The sequence below is a fragment of the Saprolegnia parasitica genome (assembly GCF_000151545.1).
Source record: "Saprolegnia parasitica CBS 223.65 unplaced genomic scaffold supercont2.80, whole genome shotgun sequence".
In the NCBI taxonomy this organism is placed as follows: domain Eukaryota; phylum Oomycota; class Saprolegniomycetes; order Saprolegniales; family Saprolegniaceae; genus Saprolegnia; species Saprolegnia parasitica.
Window position 1 is genome coordinate 16,244 of NW_012156474.1, and position 27,989 is coordinate 44,232.

General features: G+C 58.5%; 15 protein-coding genes across 15 annotated transcripts; 6 read left to right on the forward strand and 9 right to left on the reverse strand.

The window, feature by feature from the left end:
* Positions 1 to 677: 677 nt before the first annotated feature.
* Positions 678 to 1,254, reverse strand: SPRG_12706 (hypothetical protein). The gene has a single exon (XM_012351425.1). The coding sequence runs from the start codon at positions 1,235 to 1,237 to the stop codon at positions 719 to 721; it is 519 nt and encodes a 172-aa protein (XP_012206815.1). The 5' UTR covers positions 1,238 to 1,254; the 3' UTR covers positions 678 to 718.
* Positions 1,255 to 2,498: 1,244 nt separating this feature from the next.
* SPRG_12707 (hypothetical protein) lies at positions 2,499 to 3,016 on the forward strand. Its single transcript, XM_012351426.1, has one exon. It carries the CDS (start codon positions 2,520 to 2,522, stop codon positions 2,919 to 2,921), a length of 402 nt encoding a protein of 133 aa, XP_012206816.1. The 5' UTR covers positions 2,499 to 2,519; the 3' UTR covers positions 2,922 to 3,016.
* A 903-nt stretch (positions 3,017 to 3,919) lies between these two features.
* On the reverse strand, positions 3,920 to 6,200 carry SPRG_12708 (hypothetical protein; the record flags this gene model as incomplete). Its single annotated transcript, XM_012351427.1, has 7 exons — positions 3,920 to 4,108; positions 4,152 to 4,320; positions 4,365 to 4,575; positions 4,878 to 4,933; positions 4,985 to 5,133; positions 5,582 to 5,686; positions 5,733 to 6,200. The coding sequence occupies 7 exons, from the start codon at positions 6,198 to 6,200 to the stop codon at positions 3,920 to 3,922; spliced, it is 1,347 nt and encodes a 448-aa protein (XP_012206817.1).
* A 1,309-nt stretch (positions 6,201 to 7,509) lies between these two features.
* Positions 7,510 to 9,381, forward strand: SPRG_21181 (hypothetical protein; the record flags this gene model as incomplete). Its single annotated transcript, XM_012351482.1, has 6 exons — positions 7,510 to 8,376; positions 8,426 to 8,508; positions 8,559 to 8,762; positions 8,816 to 8,914; positions 8,969 to 9,067; positions 9,117 to 9,381. Coding segments are annotated over 6 exons (1,541 nt in total), but the record flags the coding sequence as incomplete, so codon positions are not given.
* SPRG_12711 (hypothetical protein) lies at positions 9,381 to 10,135 on the reverse strand (the record flags this gene model as incomplete). Its single annotated transcript, XM_012351428.1, has 2 exons — positions 9,381 to 9,644; positions 9,689 to 10,135. 2 exons carry the CDS (start codon positions 10,133 to 10,135, stop codon positions 9,381 to 9,383), a joined length of 711 nt encoding a protein of 236 aa, XP_012206818.1.
* A 539-nt stretch (positions 10,136 to 10,674) lies between these two features.
* SPRG_12712 (hypothetical protein) lies at positions 10,675 to 12,502 on the reverse strand (the record flags this gene model as incomplete). Its single annotated transcript, XM_012351429.1, has 5 exons — positions 10,675 to 11,207; positions 11,257 to 12,025; positions 12,074 to 12,170; positions 12,214 to 12,379; positions 12,427 to 12,502. The coding sequence occupies 5 exons, from the start codon at positions 12,500 to 12,502 to the stop codon at positions 10,774 to 10,776; spliced, it is 1,542 nt and encodes a 513-aa protein (XP_012206819.1). The 3' UTR covers positions 10,675 to 10,773.
* Positions 12,503 to 12,569: 67 nt separating this feature from the next.
* On the reverse strand, positions 12,570 to 14,304 carry SPRG_12713 (hypothetical protein). Its single transcript, XM_012351430.1, has 9 exons — positions 13,859 to 14,304; positions 13,596 to 13,814; positions 13,512 to 13,550; positions 13,362 to 13,460; positions 13,215 to 13,313; positions 13,064 to 13,162; positions 12,922 to 13,020; positions 12,770 to 12,868; positions 12,570 to 12,719 (listed from the first exon to the last, which is right to left on the reverse strand). Exons 1-9 carry the CDS (start codon positions 14,267 to 14,269, stop codon positions 12,624 to 12,626), a joined length of 1,260 nt encoding a protein of 419 aa, XP_012206820.1. The 5' UTR covers positions 14,270 to 14,304; the 3' UTR covers positions 12,570 to 12,623.
* A 228-nt stretch (positions 14,305 to 14,532) lies between these two features.
* Positions 14,533 to 15,336, reverse strand: SPRG_12714 (hypothetical protein; the record flags this gene model as incomplete). Its single annotated transcript, XM_012351431.1, has 2 exons — positions 14,533 to 14,941; positions 15,062 to 15,336. The coding sequence occupies 2 exons, from the start codon at positions 15,334 to 15,336 to the stop codon at positions 14,533 to 14,535; spliced, it is 684 nt and encodes a 227-aa protein (XP_012206821.1).
* A 951-nt stretch (positions 15,337 to 16,287) lies between these two features.
* Positions 16,288 to 17,999, forward strand: SPRG_12715 (hypothetical protein; the record flags this gene model as incomplete). The annotated part of the gene is made up of 7 exons (XM_012351432.1): positions 16,288 to 16,632; positions 16,678 to 16,805; positions 16,858 to 16,902; positions 16,947 to 17,019; positions 17,072 to 17,374; positions 17,423 to 17,507; positions 17,562 to 17,999. 7 exons carry the CDS (start codon positions 16,288 to 16,290, stop codon positions 17,960 to 17,962), a joined length of 1,380 nt encoding a protein of 459 aa, XP_012206822.1. The 3' UTR covers positions 17,963 to 17,999.
* Positions 17,933 to 18,520, reverse strand: SPRG_12716 (hypothetical protein; the record flags this gene model as incomplete). Its single annotated transcript, XM_012351433.1, has 3 exons — positions 17,933 to 18,233; positions 18,282 to 18,424; positions 18,471 to 18,520. The coding sequence occupies 3 exons, from the start codon at positions 18,518 to 18,520 to the stop codon at positions 18,061 to 18,063; spliced, it is 366 nt and encodes a 121-aa protein (XP_012206823.1). The 3' UTR covers positions 17,933 to 18,060.
* A 1,438-nt stretch (positions 18,521 to 19,958) lies between these two features.
* SPRG_12717 (hypothetical protein) lies at positions 19,959 to 20,354 on the forward strand (the record flags this gene model as incomplete). Its single annotated transcript, XM_012351434.1, has 1 exon — positions 19,959 to 20,354. The coding sequence occupies one exon, from the start codon at positions 19,959 to 19,961 to the stop codon at positions 20,352 to 20,354; it is 396 nt and encodes a 131-aa protein (XP_012206824.1).
* Positions 20,355 to 20,398: 44 nt separating this feature from the next.
* On the forward strand, positions 20,399 to 21,136 carry SPRG_12718 (hypothetical protein; the record flags this gene model as incomplete). Its single annotated transcript, XM_012351435.1, has 1 exon — positions 20,399 to 21,136. The coding sequence occupies one exon, from the start codon at positions 20,399 to 20,401 to the stop codon at positions 21,134 to 21,136; it is 738 nt and encodes a 245-aa protein (XP_012206825.1).
* Positions 21,137 to 21,689: 553 nt separating this feature from the next.
* On the reverse strand, positions 21,690 to 23,236 carry SPRG_12719 (hypothetical protein; the record flags this gene model as incomplete). Its single annotated transcript, XM_012351436.1, has 1 exon — positions 21,690 to 23,236. One exon carries the CDS (start codon positions 23,234 to 23,236, stop codon positions 21,722 to 21,724), a length of 1,515 nt encoding a protein of 504 aa, XP_012206826.1. The 3' UTR covers positions 21,690 to 21,721.
* Positions 23,237 to 25,416: 2,180 nt separating this feature from the next.
* Positions 25,417 to 26,298, forward strand: SPRG_12720 (hypothetical protein; the record flags this gene model as incomplete). Its single annotated transcript, XM_012351437.1, has 1 exon — positions 25,417 to 26,298. The coding sequence occupies one exon, from the start codon at positions 25,417 to 25,419 to the stop codon at positions 26,296 to 26,298; it is 882 nt and encodes a 293-aa protein (XP_012206827.1).
* Positions 26,299 to 26,441: 143 nt separating this feature from the next.
* On the reverse strand, positions 26,442 to 27,829 carry SPRG_12721 (hypothetical protein). Its single transcript, XM_012351438.1, has 3 exons — positions 27,538 to 27,829; positions 27,059 to 27,487; positions 26,442 to 27,007 (listed from the first exon to the last, which is right to left on the reverse strand). Exons 1-3 carry the CDS (start codon positions 27,764 to 27,766, stop codon positions 26,457 to 26,459), a joined length of 1,209 nt encoding a protein of 402 aa, XP_012206828.1. The 5' UTR covers positions 27,767 to 27,829; the 3' UTR covers positions 26,442 to 26,456.
* Positions 27,830 to 27,989: the final 160 nt, after the last annotated feature.

Here is a 27,989-nt window from a genome sequence, read left to right on the forward strand (position 1 = left end):
GTGGGTCTCGGACGCTGGCTACCAGCTCAAGGGCGAAAACATTTCCATCTCCACGACCGTTCCGACGCTTGCCGCGTGCCAGGCGTCGTGTGCGAGCACACCGGGTTGCGCCGGCGTGTCCCACTCGACGTACTATAACACATGCAAGCTGCACAAGGCGGCCGACAACTACTACCCGGTGTGGATGAAGGCCGTGCCCCCCGGGGCTGTCGCCGGGGCCGTCGCTTCCATCCCGCACAACTACAAGGCGTGCTACGATCAGTACGACGTGCCGCACACTGGCGACGTCAACAACTTTTTGGGGTCGTTCCAAGACTGCGCCAAGTGCATGGCGAACGGCAACGCCGACGCGTTTGCGTGGTACCTCGGGCCGACCGGCGCTTATGTGCAGCCCATCAACGCCAAGGGCACATGCTACTGCAAGAAGCTCGGCGGCAGCGTGCCTTCGCCTCCGCCGGCGCCGCGTTCCATTGGCGGCACCATTCTCTGCATCAACTAAGTTCGTAGTTGTGTGCGTCGACTATCTTGCATATCATGCGTGGCAATCCTATGTATCTATTCTTCACACGTCGTGTTTTTTTCGATTCGAGCGGCCGTCTCTTCGTAGTCGTTTAGTTGGTGGTTGTCTAAGAGCCGCCAGCATGCATCATAGAAAAAGCAATTGCAAGAAGAGTAAATACTGGTAAATAGGTCGACACATATACTATGACGACTAGGGCTAGCGTATGAGGCGGTGCACCTGCTGCCGCACAAACGTCGCAAAGTCGACTTGGGGCTCGATGCCCTGCAGACTCTGGTACACACCGAGCATCGCGCCTGTCAAGAGAATCGTCGCAAGCGTCGTCACGCAGTTTTCGAGCGCGTTCTTGCAAATGCGAACGCTGTAGTGCAAGGCGCGCTGGCGCCAATTTCGCACGACGGGCGATGGCGTCGGCGCGCTGGCTACATACGCCCTTCGAAAGGACTGCGTGCGGATCAAGGACGACTGCCGCTGGACAAGTGTCGGTGATGACACCGAGCTGAGCACGTCGGCAGGCAAGTCAAACACCTCGGACGTGGTGACTTCGTGGATGATGATGGGCGATGGCCGCGAGAGAAGCGCGGCTGTCTCGTGCGTCGTCTTGCGCCACGGGCCCAGGTGATGCACGATGCGCGAGACAAGCGACAGGATCGCGACGACGAGGCTCAAGTTGCGCAGGTAGATGATGATGATCTGCGCACCGTGGATACGAGCCATGCTCCCGACCTCGTGGCAAATTCTAGAGTGACCTCGCGGCCAGATGCACCGGCTTCCATTTTCCAAGCGATTTCATTGGCGGAACGCAGCTGTTCCATGTGAGCGGCGCCACGATTGGTCCTTCCGAGATTCTATAAAGCTAGCCAATCAAAGAGCCAAATGAATGGAAACCAGCGCTGATTGGCCACAAATGGATCCTTCAGTAGCTCTCGGAGAAGGGGATGGCTGCGGAATGATTCTCATGCTCGACGGCTCGCCAGCTCGCCAACTCCAGCGCCACCAGCACTATCCAATAGATTGATCTCGCCCCATCTAGCGTCGTTGGATAATCCCATGGGTTAATCCGGCGACAAAATCCCTTCTACATCGCGTGCATACAGGGCTCAAGAGCGCAAGCATCGCTAGCTACTCGCTGGAAGCCGACGGCGGCAGAATAAAGACGCGATCTCATTCGATGAAATGATACCACGTCGGACTGTACTGGCTACTCATGCTGCAAAATGGCGGGCCAAGCACTCGACGAAACTATCACCCACGCTAGTACATTTCCCGCGCCGCGTTCTATGCGAGTACATATACAACTTGTTCCTGTCGAAATGGATGATGGGCATGCGTTTAATACCAGCAAGAAGATTTAGGACTTTTTGATGTGCTCGTGACGCGATGCTGTGATGTCATGGGAGGCGCGTTGGTGACCTCGGAACATGTGAGGAGCTGACGTCGCGCAAAGCGCTGAGCGTCGTGGCCAGTGATGGCACCACCTCTATCTAGAACAAGTGTCGACGTTGTCGACGTGGGGCAGGAGTGAGAGGCCTTGGCCGCAAGCGAATCGTCTAAAAACCAAGCCCGCGCTCCGTGGAAGACGCGGTCATTATTAATACTACTGTATTGGGTAAGTATAAGCAAGGCCTTGGTATAAGCCAGAAAGAGTGCCCGACTCTGACGCGCACAATCGACCCAAGGGCCGCGATTTACGGTTTGGGAACGGTGCGGTGACAGCGCTGTCGAGGAATCTGGTGAGCGTCCAAGGGAGCCACCTGTACAGTCAGTCGGTCTCGAGCATCGGCCCCAACGCGAGCCATAGCGCTGGAAGGTACGAGTACGAGTACGCAAGAAGATGTTGTTAGTCGAGTCATCATAGAGTAGAGCACTGTCCACTATATGGTGCTGTTCACCGAGCCTGCGACGAAAACGTTGGCGGGAAACGACAGCAACCGAATTCGGCGGGAACCACCCGGCGTATCCGGATACGGTTCACTTTGCCCTTTTGGATCAAGCAAGCATGCCCAGCACGCTCGGCCTCGTCTCGGTGGTCGTCCGCGACTACGACGAAGCGATCGAGTTCTACACGAAGAAGGCCGGCTTCCACTTGGTCTGCGACGAGCGCCAGTCGGACACGAAGCGCTGGGTCGTCGTCAACCCGACGAGCGCGACGGCGACGGCCGGCGGTCTCCTCCTCGCGCAGGCTGTTGGCGACGCGCAGCTTGCGACCATTGGCAACCAGAGCGGCGGCCGCGTCTGGCTCTTCCTCAACACGACCGACTTCCGTCCGACATACGAGCGCATGAAGGCCAACGGCGTCGTCTTCTGCGAAGAGCCGCGTCACGAGCTTTATGGCTGGGTTGTTGTCTGGCAGGACCTGTACGGCAACAAGTGGGACCTTCTCGAGAAGAAGGACGCCTGATGCACTACCAAGCAACAACGTATTCTACGATAAGACGATGCGGCTCTGCATAAGAAAATCTTGGAACTTAGCGGTGGCGCGACCGCTTACTTCGGTGGAGTGTAGGGTACTGTAGAACGAGTGGCGCGTCCTCGTCATCGCCCGGCCCAACGTAGTCGTCGTCATCACCCGAATCGACACCCAAGAGCCGTCGCTCGCTTTGGTTTGAAATGGTGTTGGCGGCGACCAGCACACGCTCGTAAGCGGACGGGTGCAGGTGCGCTTGCAATGCGTGACGCTGCCGCATCGCCCGCGGTAAGCTGCGGCACGACTCGACGCCCAAGTGCGTCAAGTTCCGACACATGCGCTCGATCGTTGTCACGGTCGTCTCGGAAATGTTGGTGTTCTACACGACCTACGTCAGTACTCGGACCACGGAGGCAGTGACGCGAGACCTTGAGATCGATTGCCCGCAAGGTGGGCCGAGGACCGGCGGCGATGAAGGCTCGAAGACCCTCATCCGAAAGATTCCGACAGTTCTAAGCCCGCCACATGTAAGAACTGGTACTCTATGAAGGAGGTGATCGTACCTGCAGAGAGAGGACACAGAGGACCGGGCAGTCCAAGCATCGCAAAAAGCCATCTTGAACTCGAATGCTGTCCAAGACAAGACCTTCGAGGCAGCTCAGCGCAATTGGCGCATTCTATAGGAGATGCGATCGAGTGAGTTTCTGATACACGGATGGCGAGTGCTCACGAGACTGATGCTCGGCCCCGTGCTCGAGTGCGAGAGGTCGAGCCATTTGAGCTGGTGGCCAAAGGCCGTAAGAAAGGCAGCAACGTCGGGTGCTGCAATGGCGCCACATTGACTAGATACGCATTCTCCTATATTCCTTATATGCGGCGATAATGATACTACCTGAAGATGAGTCGCTCCATCTTGGCGCATCCTTGGACGAGCGTGGTCAACATGCTCGAAGAGACGCCCGATCCGGCTGCGACACGACATATTGTGATGGTCAGATGATGATTATCCTGGAGGTACTACCTGTGATGGTTAAGCTCTTCAGCTCGGGGCATTTGCGCAGAAAGTTGGCCAGCGTCGTCGGCATGAGTCGCGTCGCCGTGTGCATCTGCAGCACGGCGAGCGCGACCGGCTCGGGCAGCTTTGGCAGCACCAAGCTGCGGCATTCCAGCAGTTCGAGCGTCTAGCATAGGCCATGAGCGCTTCTCGAAACAAAGACGTTGTACATGGAGCTGCCGGCAATGCGTGAGGATGGCCAAGACCGCTTTTGTGGACGTCGTGCGCAGGCGCAGCTCGCAGAGGCGGTCCAGGTGCCGGCCAATGTCCATGTGCCACTGCTGCTCGTGGGGAATCGTCGCCTGCAGCGTCATTTGCAGTACCGTAGTACCGCGCCACCTACACCGCTCGCGTCACGGGAAACCTCTCGAGCTGCAGCCCACCGCTGGAGAAGCGCCGCGTACTGCGCCGCCGAGAGCGGCCGGAGCACGTCCATGTCGAGCACGGTCGGCGGAAGCCACGTCGGGTCGGTGAGCAGGCGCCGCCAGCGCTTGCAGACGAGCTGCCACCGGACGAGGTCCGGCAGCGGGCGCACCATTGCGAGCACGAGCTTCTCGAGCTCTTCGCTCAAGACCGGTGGCATGCCGTTCCAAACTAGGCGCTGATTGGCCATTATAATCCATTTTCCCACAGATTGGCCAATCCCGTGCAGTCGCTGAAAGATCTTTCGTCGTTAACGCGTTAACGGGACTGTACGAAATCGAGAAAACAATACTATGACAATACATGCATGCCAACAACTTGTCATGTGCAACAAAGCTGTGCGACGAAGGATTTACTATCTTCTAGCTACTAGCTGGTGGACATTTAGGATACGAGCGGCGTCGTGCAGGAGGGACACGCGTTGTTTCGGCGGAGCCATTGACTGCCGCAAGTTGTGTGCACGAGATGCGCACACGGCAGCGTGAGCACGTCCTCCCCGACCTTGTACGACTCGAGGCAAATGCAGCATCTGAGTATCATGCTGTTAGACGCCCCGAGTGTTATCGCAAGGTGAACGTACTCGAAGCACTGCAGGTTGGAGGACTCGGGCACCGACTGAGATGGTAGCAGTGCAATGTACGCTGGGGCGACATGGCACCAATCGGCAATGAGATCTGCGCCGACTCCCTGCTGGACGCGCGCATGCATCTCGTCTTGCAGCGTTGTCCGCTACGAAATGGACGAGTCAGTTCAGATAGCGGAATAGGTCTGGAGAGCACGTGCCCATATCTCGTCCAGCGCCTCATCAGCGACGGGGGCGTCCATCGGAGCCGTTGTCATCGGTTCAGGCATGTTGCCTTCCGTTGACGCCGGCTCGCGGGCCTGAAGTAATGTAGGGTTGACATCTTGCATAGTGATTGGAATCACAGCTTGTGCTTGTGGAGCTGATAAAAAATGAGCGGGCGGGAGGAGCCGAGGGCGCTGCCCGGCTGGTGCTTCATCGCTAAAGCTCGGTCGTCGTCGTGTGATGCGTTGATACGTGGCGGTCCCGGCTACTGGGCTTGGGGCCACAGCAGGAAGAACGCGACTCGGCTACGAAATACCAAAGGGATTGAGATGACTGCGACAGCTAGAGGTCTGGACAACGTACTGCACTTGGGTCTTGCGACCAAGGTACGAGGACGCGCCAAGTGCGGATCGCTGGCTGCTGCTGGGTAGGAGCATCTGTCTTCTCTTCTTGCTCCGCTGTCGCGATTTGCGCCGAAAGCTGCTCGAAGCGGTCCTGCGGAAGACTGTGTGTCAACAGAAAGTTGCGCATAGGAATGTACCTTCCACGAGCGGCTCGTCGACGTTTCGTCGCGGAGCTGCCGTTCAAGGTCGGCGACGCGGTCCTTCTCATCTGCGAGTTGCTGACGCACGTCTTCGATCGAGGTCGTCATCGTCTCGACACTTGCGCGTTGCGTTTGAAGCTGCTTCTTGAGAGCGATCTTCTTGGCCTTGTGTTGCTTCTCGAGGGCTTGAACCTGCTTCTGCCACGTATCCTCGACCTCCTTTCGCTCGATCGCTGCTTGTGTCAACCTCTTCCGCGCATCCGTGAGCTCTTTCGTCATGTCCTCCATGGCTTCAAGTTCGTCTTCGAGCTCGGTTATCTCCTCCTTGTACGTCGCGTTCTCGAGCTGGAGGTCCGCGATGAGCCTGCGCTCCGCGGCCTCTCTCGACCCCTGCGTCTTCGCGCGGGTTGCGACAGCGGGGGTTGATATTGTCCGGTCGCGGGCGCTTGTCGCGCTTGGCACCATTGCGCTGCCTCGGGTCGTGGGCATGAGGAGGTCTGGGTGCTTGCTCGCCTGCTGGTCGATTGGAAAATGAAGTTTATCCGGCTTTTTGCGGTGGTTATCCGGATGTGTATCTTTTGACGTGGCAGTCCCACATCGCTTTCTCGGAAGCCATACTTCGGATTCTACAATTGTACGGCTCTTGATGCGGTACTTCGCAAGTGATCCTACCGAGGAAGCCGGTACATTGCATGCCCATCAGTGCCCACCAGCAATACCTCAAGCCCAAAGAGCACTCTCAACTATGAAAATTTGGTGAATTTGAGGCCATCAACTCGAAGTACAATGACGAGCGCTGTGGAGAGACAGTGGTGCTATTAGGACTCGATTGGTGTCGTACAGACCGGGCACGCGTTGTATGTGTGCAGCCATTCTTTGCCACAGTCCTTGTTCATCGTACGGGTCGTGGCATATGCTGCACCTGCGTTCATCGATGTAGCCAGACTATGGACACAGTATACACGTACTCAAAAGCGGACTCTGCTCCGCCCCACGAGTATCGTCTTCTCATTGGTGCGACGTCAAGCTGCGGGTATTTCCAAATATGTAGAGACTCATGAATGAGGGTAGTCATTCAGTGCGTAATTTTGCATTGGGGATGGATCTCTCCGTGCGTAGCTCACTCCGAACGATCAAGTGCTGGTGCCAACTCCCACGCATTCAGGCGTAGCACTACGTATGCGAACTCTTTGTATGGAAGATAACGCGGAACACGTTGATATAAGATTTTGCATTGGGTCGCAGGACGGAGGAAGCACATGGGACGGTTGCGTCACCCGTAGGTGACTGCGATCGACACGACGCAACGCATCCATCTACTAGTACTCTACTAGTAGAGTCGACAAGGCAAGAATACTAGTGTATTTACCCACTTTAGTGCATCTTGCTACAGATGAGTCGTCGCAACAATTGCTCAACGAGTCAAGCAAGGAACACTGTACACCTGCACTGTACCTTGTATTCCCCGCGACCACGTATACGTTGCGTCACAGCGAAATCTATCCAGTAGGTGAAAACCTACCAAGTATGTAGTAGCTCGCTCGCGACAAGATCTTTTCAAGTGGCAGCGGCGCGATGGCAACAAGTGCGGGATCGGGTGGCTGGTTTTGGCGCGAAATTCAAATTCAATCACAGTAAAACGCTGTTCTCACAATTGAATTTCATCCAATGAAATAGTGTAAAATTATAGCCAATCACAACGCGTAGAAGCAAGCCAGTACCAACAGTAATACATTCGTTCAACTGACGCGTGACCGGTCATTTAGTGTGTTGGCCATGATGCAGAGCACGAAGCCGGAAGTAGGCCCGCACGAAGCGCTGCTCCTCGACGACCAGCCGCCCCACCACCTGCCCGTGATGGAGAAGAAGACCCGCAAGCGCAACGTCCAGCACGTGGCGACGCATGAAGACAAGCTCCGCGTCATGAAGTGGATGGTGGCGGAAGAACAGAAGCTGGCAGAGGAGCTCGAGGCGAAGCGGTCGGCGGTCGATGGCGTCAAGATGAAGCCCGAGAAGCACTGCCTCGCGTCGCGCGCGATCCTCGAGTTCCCCGAGCTCTTCTGCGCGGCGTCGACGCAGGCCAACTACATGAAGGCGACGCGCTGGTGGAAGGAGAGCAAGGTGTACATCGAGACGACCGAGCACATGCCGCACTCGAAGAAGGCCCGCGCGGGCCGTGGCCGCCGCGCGCTGCCATGGACCGCGTGGCTCTACGAAGAGCTCAAGCACGCGATGGACAACCACGTCGAGACGGCGACGTGGGGCAACCGCGACCTCCTCGGCATGGCCAAGGCGCTCGTCGAGGCCTCGACGCACCCGACGTACAACAAGGACTATATCATTCCGGAGCGCAATACACGCATCGTGGACAACCTGAATCTGCGCTGGATCCAGAGCTTCAAGGACAAGTTCAACATTAAGAACACGATGAAGAAGGAGCTGAGCCACACGAGCGAGCTCTCGCTGTGCCAATGGGTCGCTGTCTCGACGGCCGCCAACAAGGGTCAGCCGATCCCGAAGAAGGATATCATTGAGCAAGCGTCGCACCTCTTTCTCCAAGAGTATGACAGTCTCCCGGCCAAGCTCGAGTCGTCGTGGTACAAGATGTTTTGCCTCCGCCACCCCGAGCTCAACCTCGTCGGTACGTTCGTCTCGTCCAGCATCAGCGATCAGCATATGCACGCTCCTAGTCGAGCCGTCGACACCCGTGCCGTCGAGCCACGTCGCGGCCATGGCGTCGGTGCTGCCAACGTCCATGCCCATGATGCCGACAGTACATTGACCTTGCCTTCTCTCTGTAATCGCCCTCACGCCATCTTGTAGCCAATGCAGCCCGTGGGGGTCATGTTTGATGCGATCGCAGAAGGCCAGTTTAAGATTGTCAAGTCGCTTCTGCAGCAAGGCTTGAGCCCCGAGTCGAGCGATGATATCGGATGCACAGCGCTCTTGGCCGCGACCAAGTCTGGTCAGTTCAACGTTGTCAAGTTCCTCCTCGAATTTGGCGCCCGCACCGAAGCGACCGACGAGGTACATACAGTCTATCCAGTTCAAAAAGTATCAAGTTGAAACCATTCCAATAGTGTGGCCGTACGTCGCTCGTGCTGGCCACCTTTCTCGGCCACTTTCACATTGTCAAGGCGCTCCTCGAGCACCAAGCCCACGTCGAAGCCACCGACGACGTACGCGATCACCCGCATTTTAACCCTTGCGTGATGCGCCGCTGGTCTGCGTAGAACTCCCGCACCGCGCTCTCGATTGCGGCCGAGCGCGGTGACCTCAAGCTTGTCAAGCTGCTCTTGCGCATGGGCGCCAACCTTGAGGCCCGCGACGAGGTGCGTGGCCAGTTTGCAATGGAAGTAATGTGATTGGGATTTTGTGTAGGATGACAATACGCCGCTCATGATTGCCGTCAAGCACAACCACATGGAAGTCGTCGTCTTCTTGATCAAGAAGGGCGCCAACATCCGCGTGCAGGACGTGGACGGCAGCACGCTCCTGGAGCTCGCCAAGCACTCGCGGGAGCTGAGTCAGCTCTTCCTCGAGAAGATTTCGGCCGAGACCATGTGCTAGCTGCGCTTTTCGAGTTGTAGGTAGCCCGCTAACCGAATCCAGGGACTGTGAAGTATACTATTGGATTGATGCTCGTTACGTTGTGTTGAACTCGTCTTGCAGCTTCTTCCAAAAGAGGCTCCAAAAGGTCGCATCCGAGTTGAAGTTGTTGGCCGAGTTCCACAAGACACCGCAGATCGACCAGAGCGCAATGGTCACAAGACCCTCCGAGACCGTTGTCCACGCCTTCTCGGCAAGCCATGTCGCCGCTGGCCCCATCATGTCGCTCCAAGGATGCGCCTCGTTCGCCTCGTCCTTGGCATAGCGCTCGGTGGTGCTCCGATCGTGGTTGACGACGTGCTGCGCTTGATGCGCGTTGTCGTCGGCGGCGTGGCAGTCGGCACAGCCACGGGGCTCGACGGCTCGGCCGGTGGCGCGGCAATCGCGTCGAGGACGTTGCGATCGTTCTTGAGGAACATTTGGATGTGCTTCTCGTTCTCCTCTGGTGGGCATACGATCGTCGCCATGCGCTTGGAGCACGTGCGCACCATGCGCCCGTTCTCGACCTTCTCTTCGACAATCGTCTCTTCGAGCGTCACGTCCCGCGCCTTCTTGGAGCCCTCGCGCTTCACAAAGCAAAGAGCGTCGCTGTCGTCTTGGTGAGTGGCAGGTGCTGGTGTCGCTGCTGGCATGCTTCTCGCCGCAGTCGCCCTGGCGCGGAGCCAGCCCGCAGCGGCCATGCCGAGCGCAATGAGCTTCACAGCGAGCTCGGGCGTCGAGCGGCTCGTGGCGGCGACGTACGCGGTGGCGAGGACCATGGAGCCGACGAGCGTCGGCGAGGCAGCTTGCATCCTGCTTGCTGTCGGGATACCAGAAAATGGCCGATCTTTCGAGCCGAATAAAATCCAAAACCGCTCTTAAATTATTTTGTAACGATTGAATTGCCCCGTCGCTTGCTACATCCACCAAGGTATGTCCTCGCGAGTGCTAATATTAATATACTCCAACAAGGAAAATGCAATAAGAATCAGATCCATTGGACCTTTGTATGCGGCGCGGCAAGCCGGCGATCTTCGAGCAGCAACCGCCACGAGGCCGAGGAAACCCCACAGCGGTATCAATGTATCGACAATCGCCACTCGGGTAGCTTGATACTGGCTTGCATCGTGACTTGGCGGCATACTACAGGCGCCAGAGATCGGGTGCGATCGGTGCGCAAGACTTTCTTCTCGAGATAGACACAAATATCGACACCGAGGTGCTGCACAAGGTCGTTACCCGTTGACATCCATCATGTGTGCATGTTCTTTCAAGCCAAGGCCGTAAAATGTATATCCGTGGTCCAACCAACGCTCCCTGCCTCCCACTAACCCTAACCTTAGGTGAGGTTCCGCAAAGCGCGTCTTTGCTCTAAATAGTAAAGCAGCACTCGTTGCATCTATTATGGCCCGCACGAGGAAGTATGGACCACTCGCTGGTTCTTCGTTGCTTAGACGTACTTGGTGTACCAGCGCGTGTAGACCATGGCGGCGAGAGCGCTCGCAATTATCGAGCAGCCGACCAAGAGACCAAGCTCCACGTCGCTGCGCTCGAGCAGTAGCACGACGAGACTGCATGCAGCCTTGAGCGTCAATTGCACGCCGTTGATGGCGCCGCGCCGCGTCGATGCGACCCACTCTTGCATGATCTGCAATAAGGCGAGGTCGACACACACACGCGCGGATTGCGAGAGTGCGATCGTCGCCAGCAGCCACACGCTGCGCGTTTGGAGCGTCTCGACGCTAGCGAGGCCAATGGGCAAGAGCGAGGCGAGGTACCACCACATGGAGGCCAGTCCGAGCTTCTCAACCGGGTGGACGCAGGCGAGGAGCCAGGGAAAGAGTAGCGTGCCAATCATGCCCATGGCCACGCCGCCCACGTCCCCTACGCCGAGTCATGTTGTGCTATGCCATGACAATACGGATACGTCTACCTGCGTCCCAGCTCGGTGAGAGGTGCCGGGTGAGCCACGGGCGCGGATGTCCGTCCCGGAGCACCGTGGTCGCAAGAAGGCCCATTGCGATGCCCGCGCGGCAGACAGGGTGCTGCATGTAATCGCGCCAAAGAGACATGTACCGCGACCCACTCACCTCGGCCGCCGTACTGAGCGTCTTGTGGCCGAGCGACGGCGCAAAGCGGTAGAGGTCCCGGAGTGTCGCCCACTGCAGCGGCATCAGCATGCCTTGCCACACCAGAAAGAGACCGAGCGAGGTTCGCCACGGCGCCGAGCCGTCGTCGACTGGAATCCGCATGACCATCAGGATCACGAGCGGCGCGATGAGCCGCGCGGCGAGGTCGACCTGCTTGAGCGCAACGTTCCAGCTTCCGAGCGGCGTGCGGGACAAAAGAGCAAGCTCGACGACCCAGTCCCGCTGCAGGGCCAGTGCGTGCAGCGTCCGCACGCAGTGTGCCATGGCAGCCAAGACGTAGGCCACGAAGAGCATCGCTAATCGCGCCGGGTGGTCGGCGCGAGTGCAGTTTACGCCGAGCAAGCTCACGGCGCTGAGCGAAATCGCCATGGGCCATGCCAACGTCGTGGTGCGAAGCAGTTGCCAGCGGTCGGTCGCGTCGACATACTGCGAGAGAAGCGGGAGCACAAAGAGGCTGATGCTGACGATTGTTAACGGCAGCAGAGTCGGCGATCCGTGCACACCAAGCTGCGCCAGCAGCATGGGAACGAGAGCCTCCCACACAGAGTTGTTCTACACAAATCGGTGCATTCCGAGACGATAGACAGCGCGTCGACGTACGTAGCTCGACACAAAGTGGGCGACGTACACATAGACGCTCAAGCGCGTCGCGACGACTTCGCCTTGGCGGTAGACCGTGTACCGTCGCTTTGAACGCCTACAAGTAAATGAGTGCTGGATGCACCGCGAAAGCGTCCAACAGGAGGGCGATGGTTTCTTGCTTGGTTTTGGAGGCGTCGCGGACGATCGCAAGAACGCACGCGAGCACAGGAAGCAGCGAGCCGTACCCGACCAGCGTCAAGAGAGGGCCAAGGCCGCGCCGGACAGGCGGACAGTACGGTGTGTCGGTGACGTGGCTGCCGCACACTAGCGATGCGATCGATCCAATGGCAATCGTAGTACGTGCTACGTACTCGTGCCGAGCGTGCCAAGGCCCAAGCTGCAGGCGCCGACGACGGCGCAAGCGACCGCCGTGGTATCCAGCAACATCAATCAATCGGGTCTGTCCACAAATCCGTTCGAATTCGAAGATTTTTCAGTGGAAATTACCCAAACAGATCGTCGCAATCGCCAAAATCAAAATTATACGTGGGTCACACGACACTTTGTACTAAACTTCAGCGACGGTCTGCGACGGGTGGGCCACCATGTGCACGATTTCAAGGGACGAGCCCGCGTTCGCGAGGCCGATCGCCGTCATCCCATCCTACGCCATGTGCTGGTTGATACGTTGATACAACGTGTGCGCAGTCGTACAATGTTGCGGACATTGGTGCTGGCGCCTTTTTTGATCAGAAAATCAATCACATCGCGCTTCTGGGACTGGATCGCGAGCAAGAGCGCGGTGTTGTCGTCCTATGCGCGGGAGAAAGGATGTCTGATGCAGGTATTTACGAGGCATGGAGTACGTCGTCGCTGGCTTCGAGGTTGGCGCGACGCTTGACGAGGAATTTGACCATTTTCAAATTGCCTTGTTGCGACGCAAACAGCAGTGGCGTGCGCGAGTGCTACGCACGTGTGCTCGTAAGTGCGATGATTTGTCAATGAAACCTCGTCGGTGGCTTCAATGTTGGCCTTGTGGTCGAGAAGACACTTGGCGATGTGGAGTTGATCCATCTGGACGGCAATCCAGAGCGACGTCAGACCTTGCTACGCGCACAGTATTTCGCTGAGCGAGACGATTCGACGAAAGCGCATCAACCCAGTTCATGGCTTCCGTGTTGGCGCCAAAATCGAGGAGGCAGTTGACCACGTTGAGGTGCTTGGTGGCCGTTGCGACAATGAGTGCCGTGCAGCCAAACTAGCCAGGTGTGCGATCCTCTTGGTACACTACTGGTACAATACATACCGCGTCAATCGCTTCGAGGTCGACCTTGGTGTTGTGCAGAAGCGTGCGCAGCGCCGAGATGTCGCCGTGCTGCACGGCTTCCATGAGCAGCTGCGCAACCTAATACGGTGCCTGCTGCTGCTTCTGTCGGCAAGGACAGCCAGTAGATACCTGTTTGTTTTTGCCCACGAGCAGCTGGATATCAGGGTACTATCGTCGCCACGACTAAGCAGACGTCGACCATCATGTCGGTACCTGGAGCTGGGGCATCATCTGCAGCATCGGTGGTGCGTCGAGGATCGCGCTGCCGTCGTCCTTGGCGTACGCGTTCGCTGTCTTGAGCACTTCTTTGGCGCGCGTTGCGTTGTGGGCGCTGACGGGCACGCCATGCTTTTGCTGGAAGAGCGTCTGGATCGCCTTGACCGAGAGCTTGCGGTGGTCGAGAGTATTCTCATCCAGGAGCGTCTTGACGACCTAATTGGACGGTAACACGCCACACTCTCTATGCGAGTGCCTACGAGCTCGACGATGTTCTCCCGGCGCGGCTTCTTCGTCGCGGTCGGCAGCAAGATCGAGTGCTCGCGCGGGTTGTACGTGAGCAGCGAGAGCTGGCGCTCGCTGGCCTTGCGCGTCGACGTGCAGCTCTCGCTGTGGACGTCGTGGATGGTCGAAAAGTAAAAGTACTCGTCCTCGTTCTTGCGCTTGCACTTGGTCGCAATGACGCGCCAGTCGCAGCTCGCGCACGTGCACACAAAGGTCTTGGAGTTGCCGCTCTTCTTGCCCGCGCGGAGCCGCATGCTCTTGTTCATGTTGTACGTGTAGTCCTGCATAAAGTACTTGGCGTCGCGCCCGGACGTGAAGGTGAGGTCCGCGCTCAGCACGTCCTCGCCGTGGATCGCCTTGAGGTCCAGGAGCGTCGCCTCCGCCATGGCTGGTCTGGAAATACGCACCTAATCGAGCGAAGGTGCACCCACAACTGGCTTTTCGGCCCTTTCGCCTCTTGCACTTTGTATGCGCAGTGATTGGTGCAAAAGCCAGAATACGCGATTTGCTGGCGCGCCCACAACGAAGCGATGCCAAGCAAGATCAAGCACGCGGCAAGCTGGTGTACGTTCATGCATGCATGTGTAGGCCAGCAAAAGGCTAGGAAGACAATCGATACGTTAGGTACGCCACCGTGAGAACAAAGCAACTAGGGACTGGCAGAGGACGACGATGGCGCGCGGCTGTACGACTCGAGGGTGCCCACGACCTGCGAGAAACCGAGGGCCGTCCACGTAGCCTCAGCAGGTGCGTCGCAGCCCGTTGTGACCATTGTCGTGTACGTCTTTTCCATGGCGTCGCGGATGGCCAGCGAGAGGAGGTGCCGCGTGAGGCCGCGACGGCGGTGGGTGGCCAGAACACCTGCGCCTTGAAGGTACGCCACGCCGCGCGTGTAGCGCAGTGTCATGTACCCAATGACATCGCTGTCGTCGTAAGCGAGCCAGTGCACGTCGCGCGGAAACATGTGCGCCAAGGCCACGCGGAGCCGGTCGACGTAGCCTGTCGGCGGATACCCAAAGAGGATCGCTTCGACGCGAACGCGGTCGGTCCACATCGCACTACCATCGTCCAGCGTCGACACGCGGCACACGCGTAGGCCATGAGGGCATGGCGACTCTTGTCTTACGTCTCGTAGAGGAGCCATGGCGCGGATGGTTTGACCCGGCGAGCGCACAAACCCCAAGGCCTCGAGCCCAGAGTCCGCTGGCAGCGGCGTCGGAAACATGGTCACGATCATCGGCGTCTCGGACGCATCGAGGGACGCAAGCAGACAACGCATGCTCTCCGCGACGTCGTCGCTCTTGTGGTCGAGGAGCATCATGCAGGCGGGCTTGGCCAGCTGGTAAAAGGAGTGCGACGTCGTGGGCTCCACGTCCTGCGCAATCGCCATCGAGATGGCTTCGTCCCACAGCATGGCCTGCGCACTCGCTTCGTACAGCGCTTCGGGCGTCATCAAGGATTGCATTTGGTCGAGTGGTAATGCGAAGCGTCCACATTAGATGCGAAGAGTGTTGGGCCGTGTTTGAAGTGCACGACACTCTGGCTCCATTCCCCAATGGCGGGAGTTTTCAAAGAACGCGCCATTGGCGATCGCTGACGTCGATCGAGTCAATCTTAAGAACGCTGCCTCGGTCGATAAAATACATCTTTTGTCGACCTGCGTCAAGGTGCCGAGAATCTAGTTCCTTGGCTACTCGGTGCCAGTAGTATCGGCTTCTGAGCTCGAATCTGGCCTCGTCAGCGTGACCTCTGATTTGCATGCTGCGAGCTCATGCTGCGTCCTCGCTTCGATGAACTACTACTGCAAGCCATGTCAACTTTGGTACCCACGATTCCTAGACCAGAGCAGAGACCAGAGTAGCTTTCTCAAAATCGACAAGTTCGGAACCACGTAATCACCCATTCAAAGGTGACGGTGCACGGCTCGACTGGCGGTGGCGAGCGCATCCTACAGCGACAAGGCTCGTCGACGCAGACGAGGCAGCTGCGCGGGTCTCAGAGATCTCAAAGAGCGTTCTCGGCAGCCAGGCGATCGTCTCTTTACACGTCGTGCCATCCTTGCGATCCATCCAAAATTTAGGCACCACTACAGTGTAGAGGCGGCCTGTCCCTTGATTCGCTTAGAAAAGTTTAACTATCGCCAATGTGCCCGCGTAACATGAAAAAAGCGCTGGGAAAAAGTACTCATGTAGCGCAATTCGTTGGAATCCAAGGAGCGACGACACAACACAACCCGGCAGTATTTATTTTCTCGGTCTACTAGTACACTACTGTATTGTATTGAAATGCCAACAGTGGTATTGTATTGTAGCAATGTATAGCCACCACCCTGCCGACGCCGGAAGAGCGCAATGATATGCCAATGCGGGCAGGCGGTCTGGTGCTGCCCAGTAGCTGATAGTCCATGGCCGAGTCGACGCCTCTGCTGCCGCCACGCGTCGTGCGCGTGCCACTGACGCCGCCCAGGCACGAGCACCGCATCCGCATCTTGATGTCGCCACCCCGGCACATTGAGCACCATGACAGCACCGACAGCACAGGCAGCGGCGAGAGCAGCGGCGAGCACCCGCACCTGCTGCGGACGCCGTCACGCTCCAAGCAGCGCTGGGTCCACGCCGTGCGCAAGGTGCAACAGGCGTCGCCATCACACCGGTGGCTGGACGCGATCCAGCGGCTCAAAGGCAAGCGAACGGGGTTCGTCGCCCGGCCAGCCGCGCAGTCGCGCAAGGATCTTCTTGCCTTCTCGCTGGTACGCGACGCCTCTATACCGCCTTTGCGTATGCAGCTTGAGTAGGACGACATTGATGCGTTCTTGGGTCGAACCAAGCCACCGGCCATCGAGTACCTCGTCGTCGAAGTCCTCGTCCATAAGAACCCGTTGCACCCGTCGCACCTCGGACGCTGGGCACACTCGGCCGTCCGGTACGCATGTCTGCTTCGAATCGAATCATCATGATTGTCAACGATCTCGTAGCTATACGCTCCCGGACGGCGCGCAAAAGCTCGTCAACATTTGCAGGTGTGACGTCGTGTCGTGTGAGGCGACCTAACACCCTTTGTTAGACCCGGGGATGGCCGCGAGCTCATCGAGTTCTTTGACGACCCGGAGGACTACATCCTCGGCGTCAAAGGCAAGGTAGCATATTTCTATGTCGTGTCGAGATGGGTGCGCATCGATCGTACTGTAGGGCGGGATTTTCGCCCGGGACATTTGCTCGGTGCGTATCGAAGACGTCAACCCAGCGTCGATGATGGCGCTGCATCACCACTTTCTCGCGACCTCGCACCGCTTCCGTGCCGATGGGAAAGGCGTCAAGTTTGAGATCACGGGCGGCTTCTGGCACAACCTCTTCCGCGAAGTGTTTCATCTGCCGTCCCGACCCAGCGGCAACTGCGCGCGCTGGGTCTCGAAAGGCCTCGTGTACGCCAACGTCCTTCGCCGCCAGAGCATGTTTCCCAAGGCGATTTGGGTCGAAATGATCGAGAGCCAGGTAGACGCCTGTCGTTCTTGACGCGTCCGTATCCGGTGGATCGAGTAGGCGGCCACCAACCCGGACAATGTCCACGTCGTCTACTACAAGCGTATCCACGCCAAGCAAAAGGAAAAGCCGCACCTCAAGACAGGTAGGCGTCGTGGAAATGGATCGTATGGACCGTATGGATGGATCGATGGTGTAGGCTTTAGCTTTACGAGCATCAAAGCAATCCTCTTCTTTCCGTCCGACGTCATCCAGAGCTGGCTGTACTGGGACATGCGCCAATACGCCAACGTCATTGTCGACAACGATCCGAAGTTGACGCTGGACGAGCAGTCGAAGCGGCTCAAGTGCGAGCTCCAGCCTGGTCGCGGCCGCCGAGTCCACCACTGGGTCGTGTACTTTATTCGGTTCCTGCACCTCGTCATCGTCGTGGGTGCGTCGTTGACGTACGTCTTGTACTGCCCCGGCGGCAACCAGACAAAGCACCTCGGGCCCAACTTTACCTACAATGTCTGTCCCTCGAGTTGGCCCGTCACGGCCGGCTACCGCATCGTCATCGTCGTCATTATCGTGAGTATCGTCGAGTTTTGGTTTTATTAAGAAGCGACAACACGTATCGCTGACTGCTTGTCTCTTGGACGACGACATATATGCAGGATGCATGGAGCACAGGAAGAAGAGGCCGGCGACGCGTTCTTCTAGCGGCGGCAGGTCATATCGGTCACTTGCTTCTTGAAGTAGTAAAGGAATCCAACGGCCAGATACGTCATGGCGGTGCTCACACCCATCCAAAAGTTTCGTTGGACGACCCATTTGAAGGCCTGCGTCGCGTCGTCGTCGAGAACGATGCAGACCCCGACGGAGGCTTGTTCTAGCGCCGCATGCATGAGCAGTCATGGACGACAGCGACGGGACGTACTAACGAGAATGATGATACCAAAGCAGAGGAGCCAGGCCATAAGGGAGAGACCGGCAAACTCAAAGGCAAAGAGGAGGACCTCGATGAAGGCGTTGATCCGCACCGCGAGGAAGCATGGCGCCGGAAGCATGAGGAGAATGAACCTAGCACCATGAGCCTTCTCGTCGGTCGAAGGACGCGGCTACGGACAAGAGAAGTCCGAGCGGGAAGAGGCCGTGGCCGACGAAGGTCGAGAGCATGCTGGGTCAGTTGCTCGGTCGGGTGTGCAGGACGGAGTAAATTTGGAACTGACGCTGTTTTTCACCGCAGAATCCGTGTGTAAAAAAGTAAGCTGATGTGTGAAATGCAATGCACTTGGTTTGTATCGATAATTCACGGTTGGGAAGTGAAAAACGTGGTAAATGCGAAACCTCCACTGGCGGTTACACATATTTATATTGGCGAGCGACCAGGGCGCTTGTCAATACATATTAAGCAAAATCAACAGCAAAACCAAACTAAAAGTTGTACACTATTATAGCTTTCGCCCCAGGGGCTTGTCGCTTGGATATACCTGCCCTACAAGCTGCTACCAAGTATGAGAACCACGATCCTCCAGCTGACCAAGAGATGGTTATAGACCTCTGGGAAAGGGGTTTTCGGATCGTACTCGGATGTCTGGATAATATACTCTTCCTTCCAGTCTCGTGCCTCGCATACCACTCAGCAAGCTGCAACCAAGGCCCAAATCTATGGTACGTGGCTCTGCTGCTCGTCGTCGCGATGCAAGCGCCGTTCGAATCCATCTGCAAAAACTTCAGCATGGGATTCTCCTCAACGAGAGATATGAGAATGCTTGCCAGCATTCGGCATGGATGCCTCGAGCAAGATTATTTGTGGCATGGCACCCTATATACTGGGTAGAAAGCAGAGACAGCTACCACGTCGACGCGATCGTAGTCTAGCTCCATGATGAGCGGTGCACTTGGTTATGAGAGGAGTTAGAAATGGAAGGTCCTGCCGAGAATCGAGCCCTGCTCTCGTATCAATCGGAGCCATCGTTCACTTACACTGTACACTGTAGCTGGTCCAAGCCGCTTCGATTCCGACGTCGCGACTGGGTGGTTTCGACAGTAGCAAATATTACCTTTAGTGGGCCCAAAGCAAATGCCTCGAGGTCCCCGCTGGCCCCCCCACGAGCACGTCGCTGGGCCTGTCGATGATGCATGCGAAGGGTCGTTCGTAAAGTATGTATGAGTTGTCGTTGTACCGGTATCCGATACTCGGATCCGATCGCAGGAGCTCCCACGCCAGCAACTCAACACGACTGCTCGATCGCACTTGATATCGCACTTGCAGTGTATGTTCCATGGGCTACGGCACGTCGCTCGGTTCTGTACCGCAAGATATCCAAATGTGACCCTTTGGTGCCACGTCTGAAGAATCAACGCGTCATTTTGTTTGGTTGTCGTCGCTCAACCACTGGATGACCTGCTGATCGTCTTCGATTCGGAAGCAGAAAGCCATGGCATGCAAGCCATCAAACATCGAACGTCGTCGGTTGTCGTCGTTCGCCCAACGCGGTTTTCGAAGAAAGGCGCATGCGTTGGAGCGTGGCACAGCTGCTGCGGCCTTGACACTTGGTTGTTGTTGATCGTCGCTCACTTTTCAATCTTGTCGCTCTCGTGTACTAGAGCAATGCCGACCACGCGCGAGTCGCCGGCCTTGCGCGCCCTGAGCGTCGCGGGCATCGTCCGCAGCATCGCGTCGTTCCAAGACGGTATCCTCGAAGACCTCCGTCCGTTCCTCGGCTTTGACTACAAGGCGTGGGTCAACACACCGTTCGACAAGCGCCTCCAGGTGCAGCTCGAGCCCTTCCATGCACTCCTTCTGCCGTGGCTCGCCGACCATTCGATCGACCGGCTCGCACAGCTCTTTGAAGCCTTGCCCGACGTCGCGCCGCTTGTGACCGAGACCGCCATCTACTACGGCCACGACGACCTCGTCGCCCACCTCTCAGCGCACTGGCGGCACAAGGCGACGTCGCTCCGGTCCATGGACTTGGCGGCGTGGCGGGGCACTTTCCGATCCTAAAGCGTCTCCATGAAGAAGACTTTGGCGGCTGCTCGCACCTCGCGATGGACTGGGGCGCGCGCGGTGGTCACTTGGACATTGTCCAGTTTCTCCACGAGCAGCGCCGAGAAGGTTGCACGACGGAAGCCATGAACTGGGCGGCGAACCTCGGGCACTTGGCGATCGTCCAATTCCTGCATTTCAAGCGCACGGAAGGCTGCACGAAAGAGGCGCTCAACTGGTCGGCGGGCAACGGCCACCTCGACGTCGTTCAGTTTCTGCACACGCACCGCAACGAAGGCATGACCGAGTACGGCATGAACATGGCGGGCTACAACGGCCACGTTGCGACCATCGAGTTCCTCCACAACCACCGCACCGAAGGCTGCACCGAGTGGGCGATGACGTGGGCAGCGTCCCAAGGCCACATGGACATTGTCCAGTACCTTCATGCCCATCGAACCGAGGGCTGCTGCGCCCACACTCTGACCTGGGCAGCGTCCCGCGGCGACTTTGCGATGGCCGAGTTCCTCCTCCAGCACGGCTACTGCGACAACAAGATCGAAGCCATGCGACACGCCGCCCGCGTCGGCCAGTTTGACATGTGCGTCTTCCTCTATGAAGACGGCATGGACGTCCAGATCCCGCTCGTCTCGGCGGCCATGCACGGCATGCTCGACATTGTCAAATTCTTGGTGCCCCGGGTCACCCGACACGACGGCTGGGCCGAAGTGCGCAAGGCTGCGGTGGACGCGGGCCACGCGAGCGTCACAGCCTACTTGGACGACGTCCTCGAGCCTTAATTTAATCGCCTCCCTAATCTAATTCGACAATATTTGGTGCCCGTAGAAGAAGAGCTAGCTGCATGATGATCGGTTGTCTTCAAGGTTTGGTTCGGATGCGTTGTCGCGATGTTGAGTTGTCGTTTTGGTCTCTGCAATCTGTAGTACGCCACCGAACCGTCCCAGCCAGAAACGTGGCATGTTCTGGGAGCAGCGCAGTAGACACTGTACTCAACTCTGTTTCGATGCCTCCAAACACTGTTTCACAAGACCACGTGTCGCTTAGCACCGACACGAGCGCCAGTCGACATCGAGAAATTGCCGGCCTAGTCAAGAGCCGTTGAAGTGTCTTTGGGACAAGTTGAGACTCTACGGATACTTGAATAGACAGATATATATATATATAGATAGATGGATAGATAGATAGATAGATCGCATTCACACAATACGATTGATGGTCGATTTGATGCGCAAGTGGTCGTTGGTGCAATGGACTAGCCAAGCATGATGCGACACGCCTCTCCTGCGTCTGAGAGTATTACACCTCGGAACCTGGTTGAAAAGGCTAGCGAAGGCGCGATAGAAAGTCTGTTTGAAATCGGACTCTTAGTCGGTTTTCTCCTTCTGACGCACGAGACGCTTGACGAGCCGCTTGAGGCCGTGGACGAGCTTGCCGAGGTTGCTGCGCTTTCGCTCGTGCCGCAGCAGCGTATTCACAAACGATCCCATCGCCATGCTCACGACCGTCGACGTGAGGCAGATCACGTTGTACGGCATGCTAAAGTCGGGCACGGGCAGTTGCACGAGCAGCGGCTCCGTGTACAATATCGTCGCGTGACGGCCGCGCGTCACGTGCACACTGGCAGCCGGCGCGTCAAACCCGCGGCTGGCGTCCGGTGGGTGCGACTCGATGGGCAGAAAGCTCTTTTCAAACGCGTACGCAAGCTCCAACCGACTCTGCGGCGGCAGCGTGAGCACGACGCGGAGGTGGGTGAGTGCGCCAAGCGTCGTCGCCGGTGTCATCACCACGGACGACGCGTTTCCATCGAGTCGCTTGCCGTTGATCGCGACGCGAAGCGAACTAAAGTACACGCGCATAAAGGACGGGATGGTCTCGTTGTACGCGATCTGCAGCGGTGCTTTCGGGTCCTTGTTGAGGACGCGCATCGCGACGCCGCCACGGACTTGGCCAAATCCTGTGAGGTATCGGTGCACGGACGCAGAGTGCCAGAACGACTTGGGCGCGGGTGGCGGCGGCGTCGCGAGCCACGGCTCGTGCACCGAGCGGAGGCCGGCGAGCGGCAATATGTGCTTGTAGATGTTGCGGTGACGATCGATGGCCACGGCCGGCATCGTGACGAACGCAGGCTTTTCGGACGCGAGCTCGGTCGTGATCAACGACTCGGTCGCCAAGAGACACACGGACGCCGTCGTGGCACCGAGCGCCGACGCGAGCGACCAGCCGTCGTCGACGCGCTTGACGAACGTGAGCGTCTGGTGCATCGAGAGCTTGGTTGCTTGCCGAGAGACTCGAAGGCGCATCGAGACGTAGTCGCTATCGAGGACGTGGAGCGGATGCACGAACGCACCGAGGCCGGCGTGCGACCGGCATGGCAGAAGCTTGAGCCACGGACTTAGATTCTCCGTGCAGAGCTCTTCACGCGGCAAGTTGCTCTCGAAGAACCGAGCACCATGCGTGTGCACAGCGACTCCGTCCATCTTGGTGAGCGACGCCGAGAAGATCCCGGCGAGGGCCTGCGCGAGGCCGTGAAAGTCGTCGCGCGATGCCACGTCAGCAGACAAGAGCGCGCCGAACGGAGCAGCGTCCCACGCATCGCCCCACTGCTCGTGGCGCCACATGCCATTGGCGAACGTGAGCTCGAACTCGCTTACGTTGAACTTGTGCAGCACCTGGCGAATGTGCTTTGGGAACACGTCAAAGTGCTGCGCGCTCGGCGCCGTGTCGCCGTCGACTTCGTGCAGGAAGCTGAAGTGGGCGGCCACCTTACCGAGGCCATGCAGAGGCCGCAGCGTCAAGTCTTCCGAGTACGTTCGCTCGGCCTGCGCGCAGAGCGCAGCCAGCGCCAGCGCTGCAGTCCAGAGGGCCACGACGAGCCCCATCTTTGAGGATGGCGTCCGGATACAATGTGCACATTATCCGGGTGCTGGTTGGCATCCGCATACCGGTGTATGTAGCCGACAGTCGTCTATAAAAACAAGGAAGCGGACGAATTTACAGGCCAACTGAACACAGGTCCGAAAAGCCATTACGGCGTTAAGTCGCGACGATGGCCGAGGCTGCGCCGCCGACCAAGGCGAAGCGCCTCACAGATAAGGAGCGACTCGAGATCCTGGACCTGCTTGAGAACGAGCCCAACATGACAAAGGTCGAGCTCGGCCGGCGCTACGGCATCTCGGGCTCGGCCATCACGAAGCTGTCGCACAACGCGGATGCCATCCGTAGCCGGCACGCCGATGGCAGCGTCGCGCACCGTGATCGGCGGCAGCGCGGCACCAAGGCGATCGCGCAGCCGTTCGAAGAGAAGCTCTACCGCTGGCTGCACGCGCTCGAGGCCCACCGCATCGTCGTGCCGCCGGCGCAGGTCATGGAGAAGGCGCTGCTCCTGAGCACCCACGCGCAGATTCCCAACTTTGTCGCGTCCAACGGCTGGTACTACCGCTTCTTAAACCGGTATGGCTTCAAGACGACATCCAGTGCCAAGCTCGAGTCGTCGGCCGTGACGCCGGACGCAACCTTGGACCAGCTCCGGTCGCTCCGCGTCAAGCTCGCATCGTTCGGGCCCGAGTGCGTCTACAGCATGGAGGCGACTGACCTCTTCTACCGCTGGCTGCCCCACTACGAGGTTCTTTGTCCGCACTACGAAGCAATGATTGAAGATCTCTTGCCAAAAGACCGGACGACGCTCCTCGTGTGTGCGAACGCGACCGGGTCGCACAAGCTGCCGCCGCTCGTCGTCGACGTCAGCGGCCACTCGCTGCCAGCGCGGTACCGCGAGAGCAAGACGTTCCCGCTGCCGTACGCTACGTCCGGCAAGGCGTGGTGCGTCGATGGCAACGTTTTCAAGCACTGGTTTGAGACCGTCTTTGTGCCGTCCGTGCGCGCCCACACATCGCGTCCTGTCGTGTTGCTCCTCGACAACTCGCGTGGCCAGTTCGCCGAACTTACGCGGGAGAACGTGACGACAATGCTGTTGCCGCCGCAGACACCGGCCTTGTACGTGTCCATGGGCGCCGACCTCCTTCTCAGCCTCAAGCTGCGCTACAAGTTTCGTTTGATTCTGGATTTGCTCAGCTTTTCTGAGAAACCCGAGGCCGATCTGCGCGAGTGCATTGAGCGTGGTCGAACCAAGCCCAGCGCGGGCCTCGACTGCGGCCGGCCGCCCCACATTGTCGAAGCCATGGAGCTGCTAAAAGATGCCTGGGACGACATCGCCCCGACGCGCCTCCAGGACCAGTGGCGCCGAACGACGCTGCTCTTTAGCGATCAAGCGCTACCATCGCCCGACGGCGACTGCGACGCCGACCTCATTGACGAGCTCGTCCAAGTATTTCCGCCGACGCCGGGCATGCTGGATGTCCGAAGCGAGTTGCTAACCTGGCTCCACGCTGACACACCTGACAGTGACATCCTCAAGCAAGCGATCGTGGACGACTTGGAGAGGCGACTCTTCCGCGTCGAGTCGCATGACGCACCGCTGGCGATGGCCGCCGACGAAGCGGCGTCGGCGGGGCCGTGGCCAGGTGCGAATGCGATTCTCAAGACACTCTCGGCGCTCGAAGCGCTGTACGAACACCCGTCGTGCCACGAGTACCTCGGGGACGCGGTCGTGAGCGAGCATCTGCAGCAAGTCGATATGCAGCGCCGCGTCGTCACGCGCACCAAGAGCATGAAGGACCGCAAGCGTCGGCGAGAAGAAGGGACCGTCACGAGGCTCTAATACAAAACAACGTCAACTCTTCATTTAGCATGCATGGCAACAGGGATGCCACGTCATCGCGTTTTATCTGGACCAACTTGATATAGTATCGGTCACAAGGCCTAATATAGACAGCCGGGCACGATGGCCAAGGGAGGAGGCAAGCCAGCATCGAAACCAGCTCCCAAGCCGGCCCCCAAGCCAGCTCCAGCCCCAGCACCCAAGCCAGCTCCCGCACCGAAACCAGCTCCTGCACCCAAACCAGCGCCAGCACCACCGAAACCAGCTCCAGCACCACCGAAACCAGCTCCAGCACCAGCACCCAAGCCAGCACAAGGTCCGAGGCCGCTCGTCCGCCCCCAAATGCCCCCCGCAACACCCAGTCCGCACTATGTGTACGTGGCGCCGACGCCGCTCTGGATCGTGCGACCCGTGCCCATTGTGGTCGTCTTTACTGCGACAACGTACTGGTCGCGGCCGTCGTGCAGCAGTCGGCTCTGTCAGCGTGACTATGCGGCGTGCCGTCGGCTGTACAACTACGATGATTGCGTCTGCGTGCCCGGTCTCCTCCACTGCATGGAGCGGCAATGCCGCACCGACTACATCTGGGGGGTTACCGAGTGCCAGCGCAGTGTGAACCCTCGGGCTCTGTGCCATCTCTCGTGCGCGCCGATGGTGCATGGGGACTATAGCGTGACCAACTACAGCGTACTGGTTGGTCTCAGCGTCCAAGGGATTTCCGCCAGCAATTGGGCAGCGTACGAGGTCAACGTGCCAGAGCTCCTCGAGGAGGCCCAAGCGACCAACGGCAGTGTGCCGTGGCCCGTCACCATCCACACGGCGCCGCACGATGCCGGGAGCGACTCGCGCACAGAGTTGGTCGCAGAGATTCATACGACGGGTCCCTCGAGCATGCTTAGCGTCCAAGCGTTCTTCCTCAACGCGTCGGCGACCGAGTGGCTCGCGACGACCTTGTTCGAGTACGGCGTCCTCTTCAACACGAGCCAGTTGGCCATCACCAGTGTCCAGACTTTCGTAATTCCTCTCTTCAACGACACGGTCGCCACGACAACGATGGATTTTGACCCGACGATACAACCACCAACGACGTCGTCAGCGACCAACTCGGGCCTTGGGTTCGTCCTTGGGTCCTTGCTTGGTCTAGGGATGTTCGGGCTCGCGTATCTGTGCCAGCGCCGCCAGCGACGTCCATCGATAGCCTACGCCAACATTGAGATTCGTTAAGTGCCAACGCGAGCGCCCTTTCTCTACCTGTACCCAATTTATGCAAGCAACGTCGACACCAGCCGACAGTGCCGATATTGTCTTGCCTTGCACGATTGCCATAACAGACAATATTTTCCACCAACGAAAACTACAGTGATGATCATGTGCGGAATCGATTACGCATCGTGCGGGCCGAAAAACTCGTAGTGGACTTGGGCCGCGGGGATGTGCCACTGCGATAGTACAATGTCGCGCACGTTGCGCATAAAGCCCGGCGGACCGCAAAAGTAGTAGTGCGCGTCCTTGTTTGGAATGATCTCGTCGAGGAGCGCGGCGCTGAGGCGGCCGTGGCGCTCGCCGTCGACCGGCGTGCCGTAGACGCTCACAAAGGACACATTGTCCGAGGTCCGCGCGCGAAGTTCGTCGCGAAGCGCCTCGACGGCCGGCGACCGCGCCGCGTGCACAAACAGAATCGGGTTGGACACCTTCTTGTCGAGGAGGTCGTGGACCATGGCCGCCAATGGCGTGATGCCGACGCCACCGCTGAGGAGCACGATGGGCTTGGTGCTGTCGTTGACGTCCAAGAAAAAGTCGCCGCAGGGCACCGACACTTGCAGCGTGTCGCCTTCGTGGACGTCGTCGTGGAGGTACGACGAGATTTTGCCCATCGGACACCCGGACGCCGCAGGGCCCTCGCGCTTGACCGTGATGCGGTACTCGTCCTTGCCTACAAGGAGAAGCAAGCGTGTGAGATCTTCTCCAATTTATATCGTCGTACGGGGTGCCATCGAGAGCGAGTAGTTGCGCTGCGTCGTAAAGTGCTCGGTTTCAAAGCGCACGCCCACGTACTGGCCGGGGCGAAAGGCCACGAGCGGCTTGTCGTCGGCCGGACGCAAATGGAACGACTTGATCTCGCTCGACTCGGCGACGACCTTGGCGACGACAAAGTCGCGCCAGCCGTACCAGCCGCCGGTCTGCGTCCCAATCTCGTCGCGGATCGCCTTCTCGCGCGCAATGCACACGTCGGCGAGGAACCCATATGCTTCGGCCCACGCCGCCACGATCTCGGGCGTCGCGGCGTCGCCAAGGACCGTCTGAATCGCCGCCAAGAGGTGCGTGCCCACAACATCGTAGTGCTCGGGCAGGATCTCGAGCGACACGTGCTTGTGTGCAATGCGCTCGACAGCGGCCGTGAGCGCGCCGAGGTCTAATATCGATCATCAATAGGATTCGATGCCAAGAGAAAGGACGGCGTACTGTCAATGTTGTTGGCGTACGCGGCGACGGCGTCGGCGAGCGCGATGGGCTGGCGCGCGCGCGACTCGCCCGGCAGCACCACTTGGTGCGTCGGGTTGAAGAGCGCCGAGATCTTCGGGTCGCTCGGCAGCATCGTCGAGTACATCTGCGACGTGATCGCATAGCCGTGCTCGCCGACGACGGGCGCCGTGGCCTTGACGAGGCGGATCGTGTCGGCCGAAAGCGTCATGGTGCTTGTAGTTGAAGGGACTTGGTGAATGGCAGAATGGCAGAATGTGCGGAGAGAGCTTGGCCTCGCAATCGTTTCGCCCATCGCCGTCGGTTTGGGCTGCGACATGTGCGGGCATACATCTGACCACCGGCTTGGACATGACGTGGCACGCCCACGGAGCGGCAGGCCTCGTATACACGCCGCGTGTTTGTGTAGCCACGTCGACCTGGAAATGCAAGAT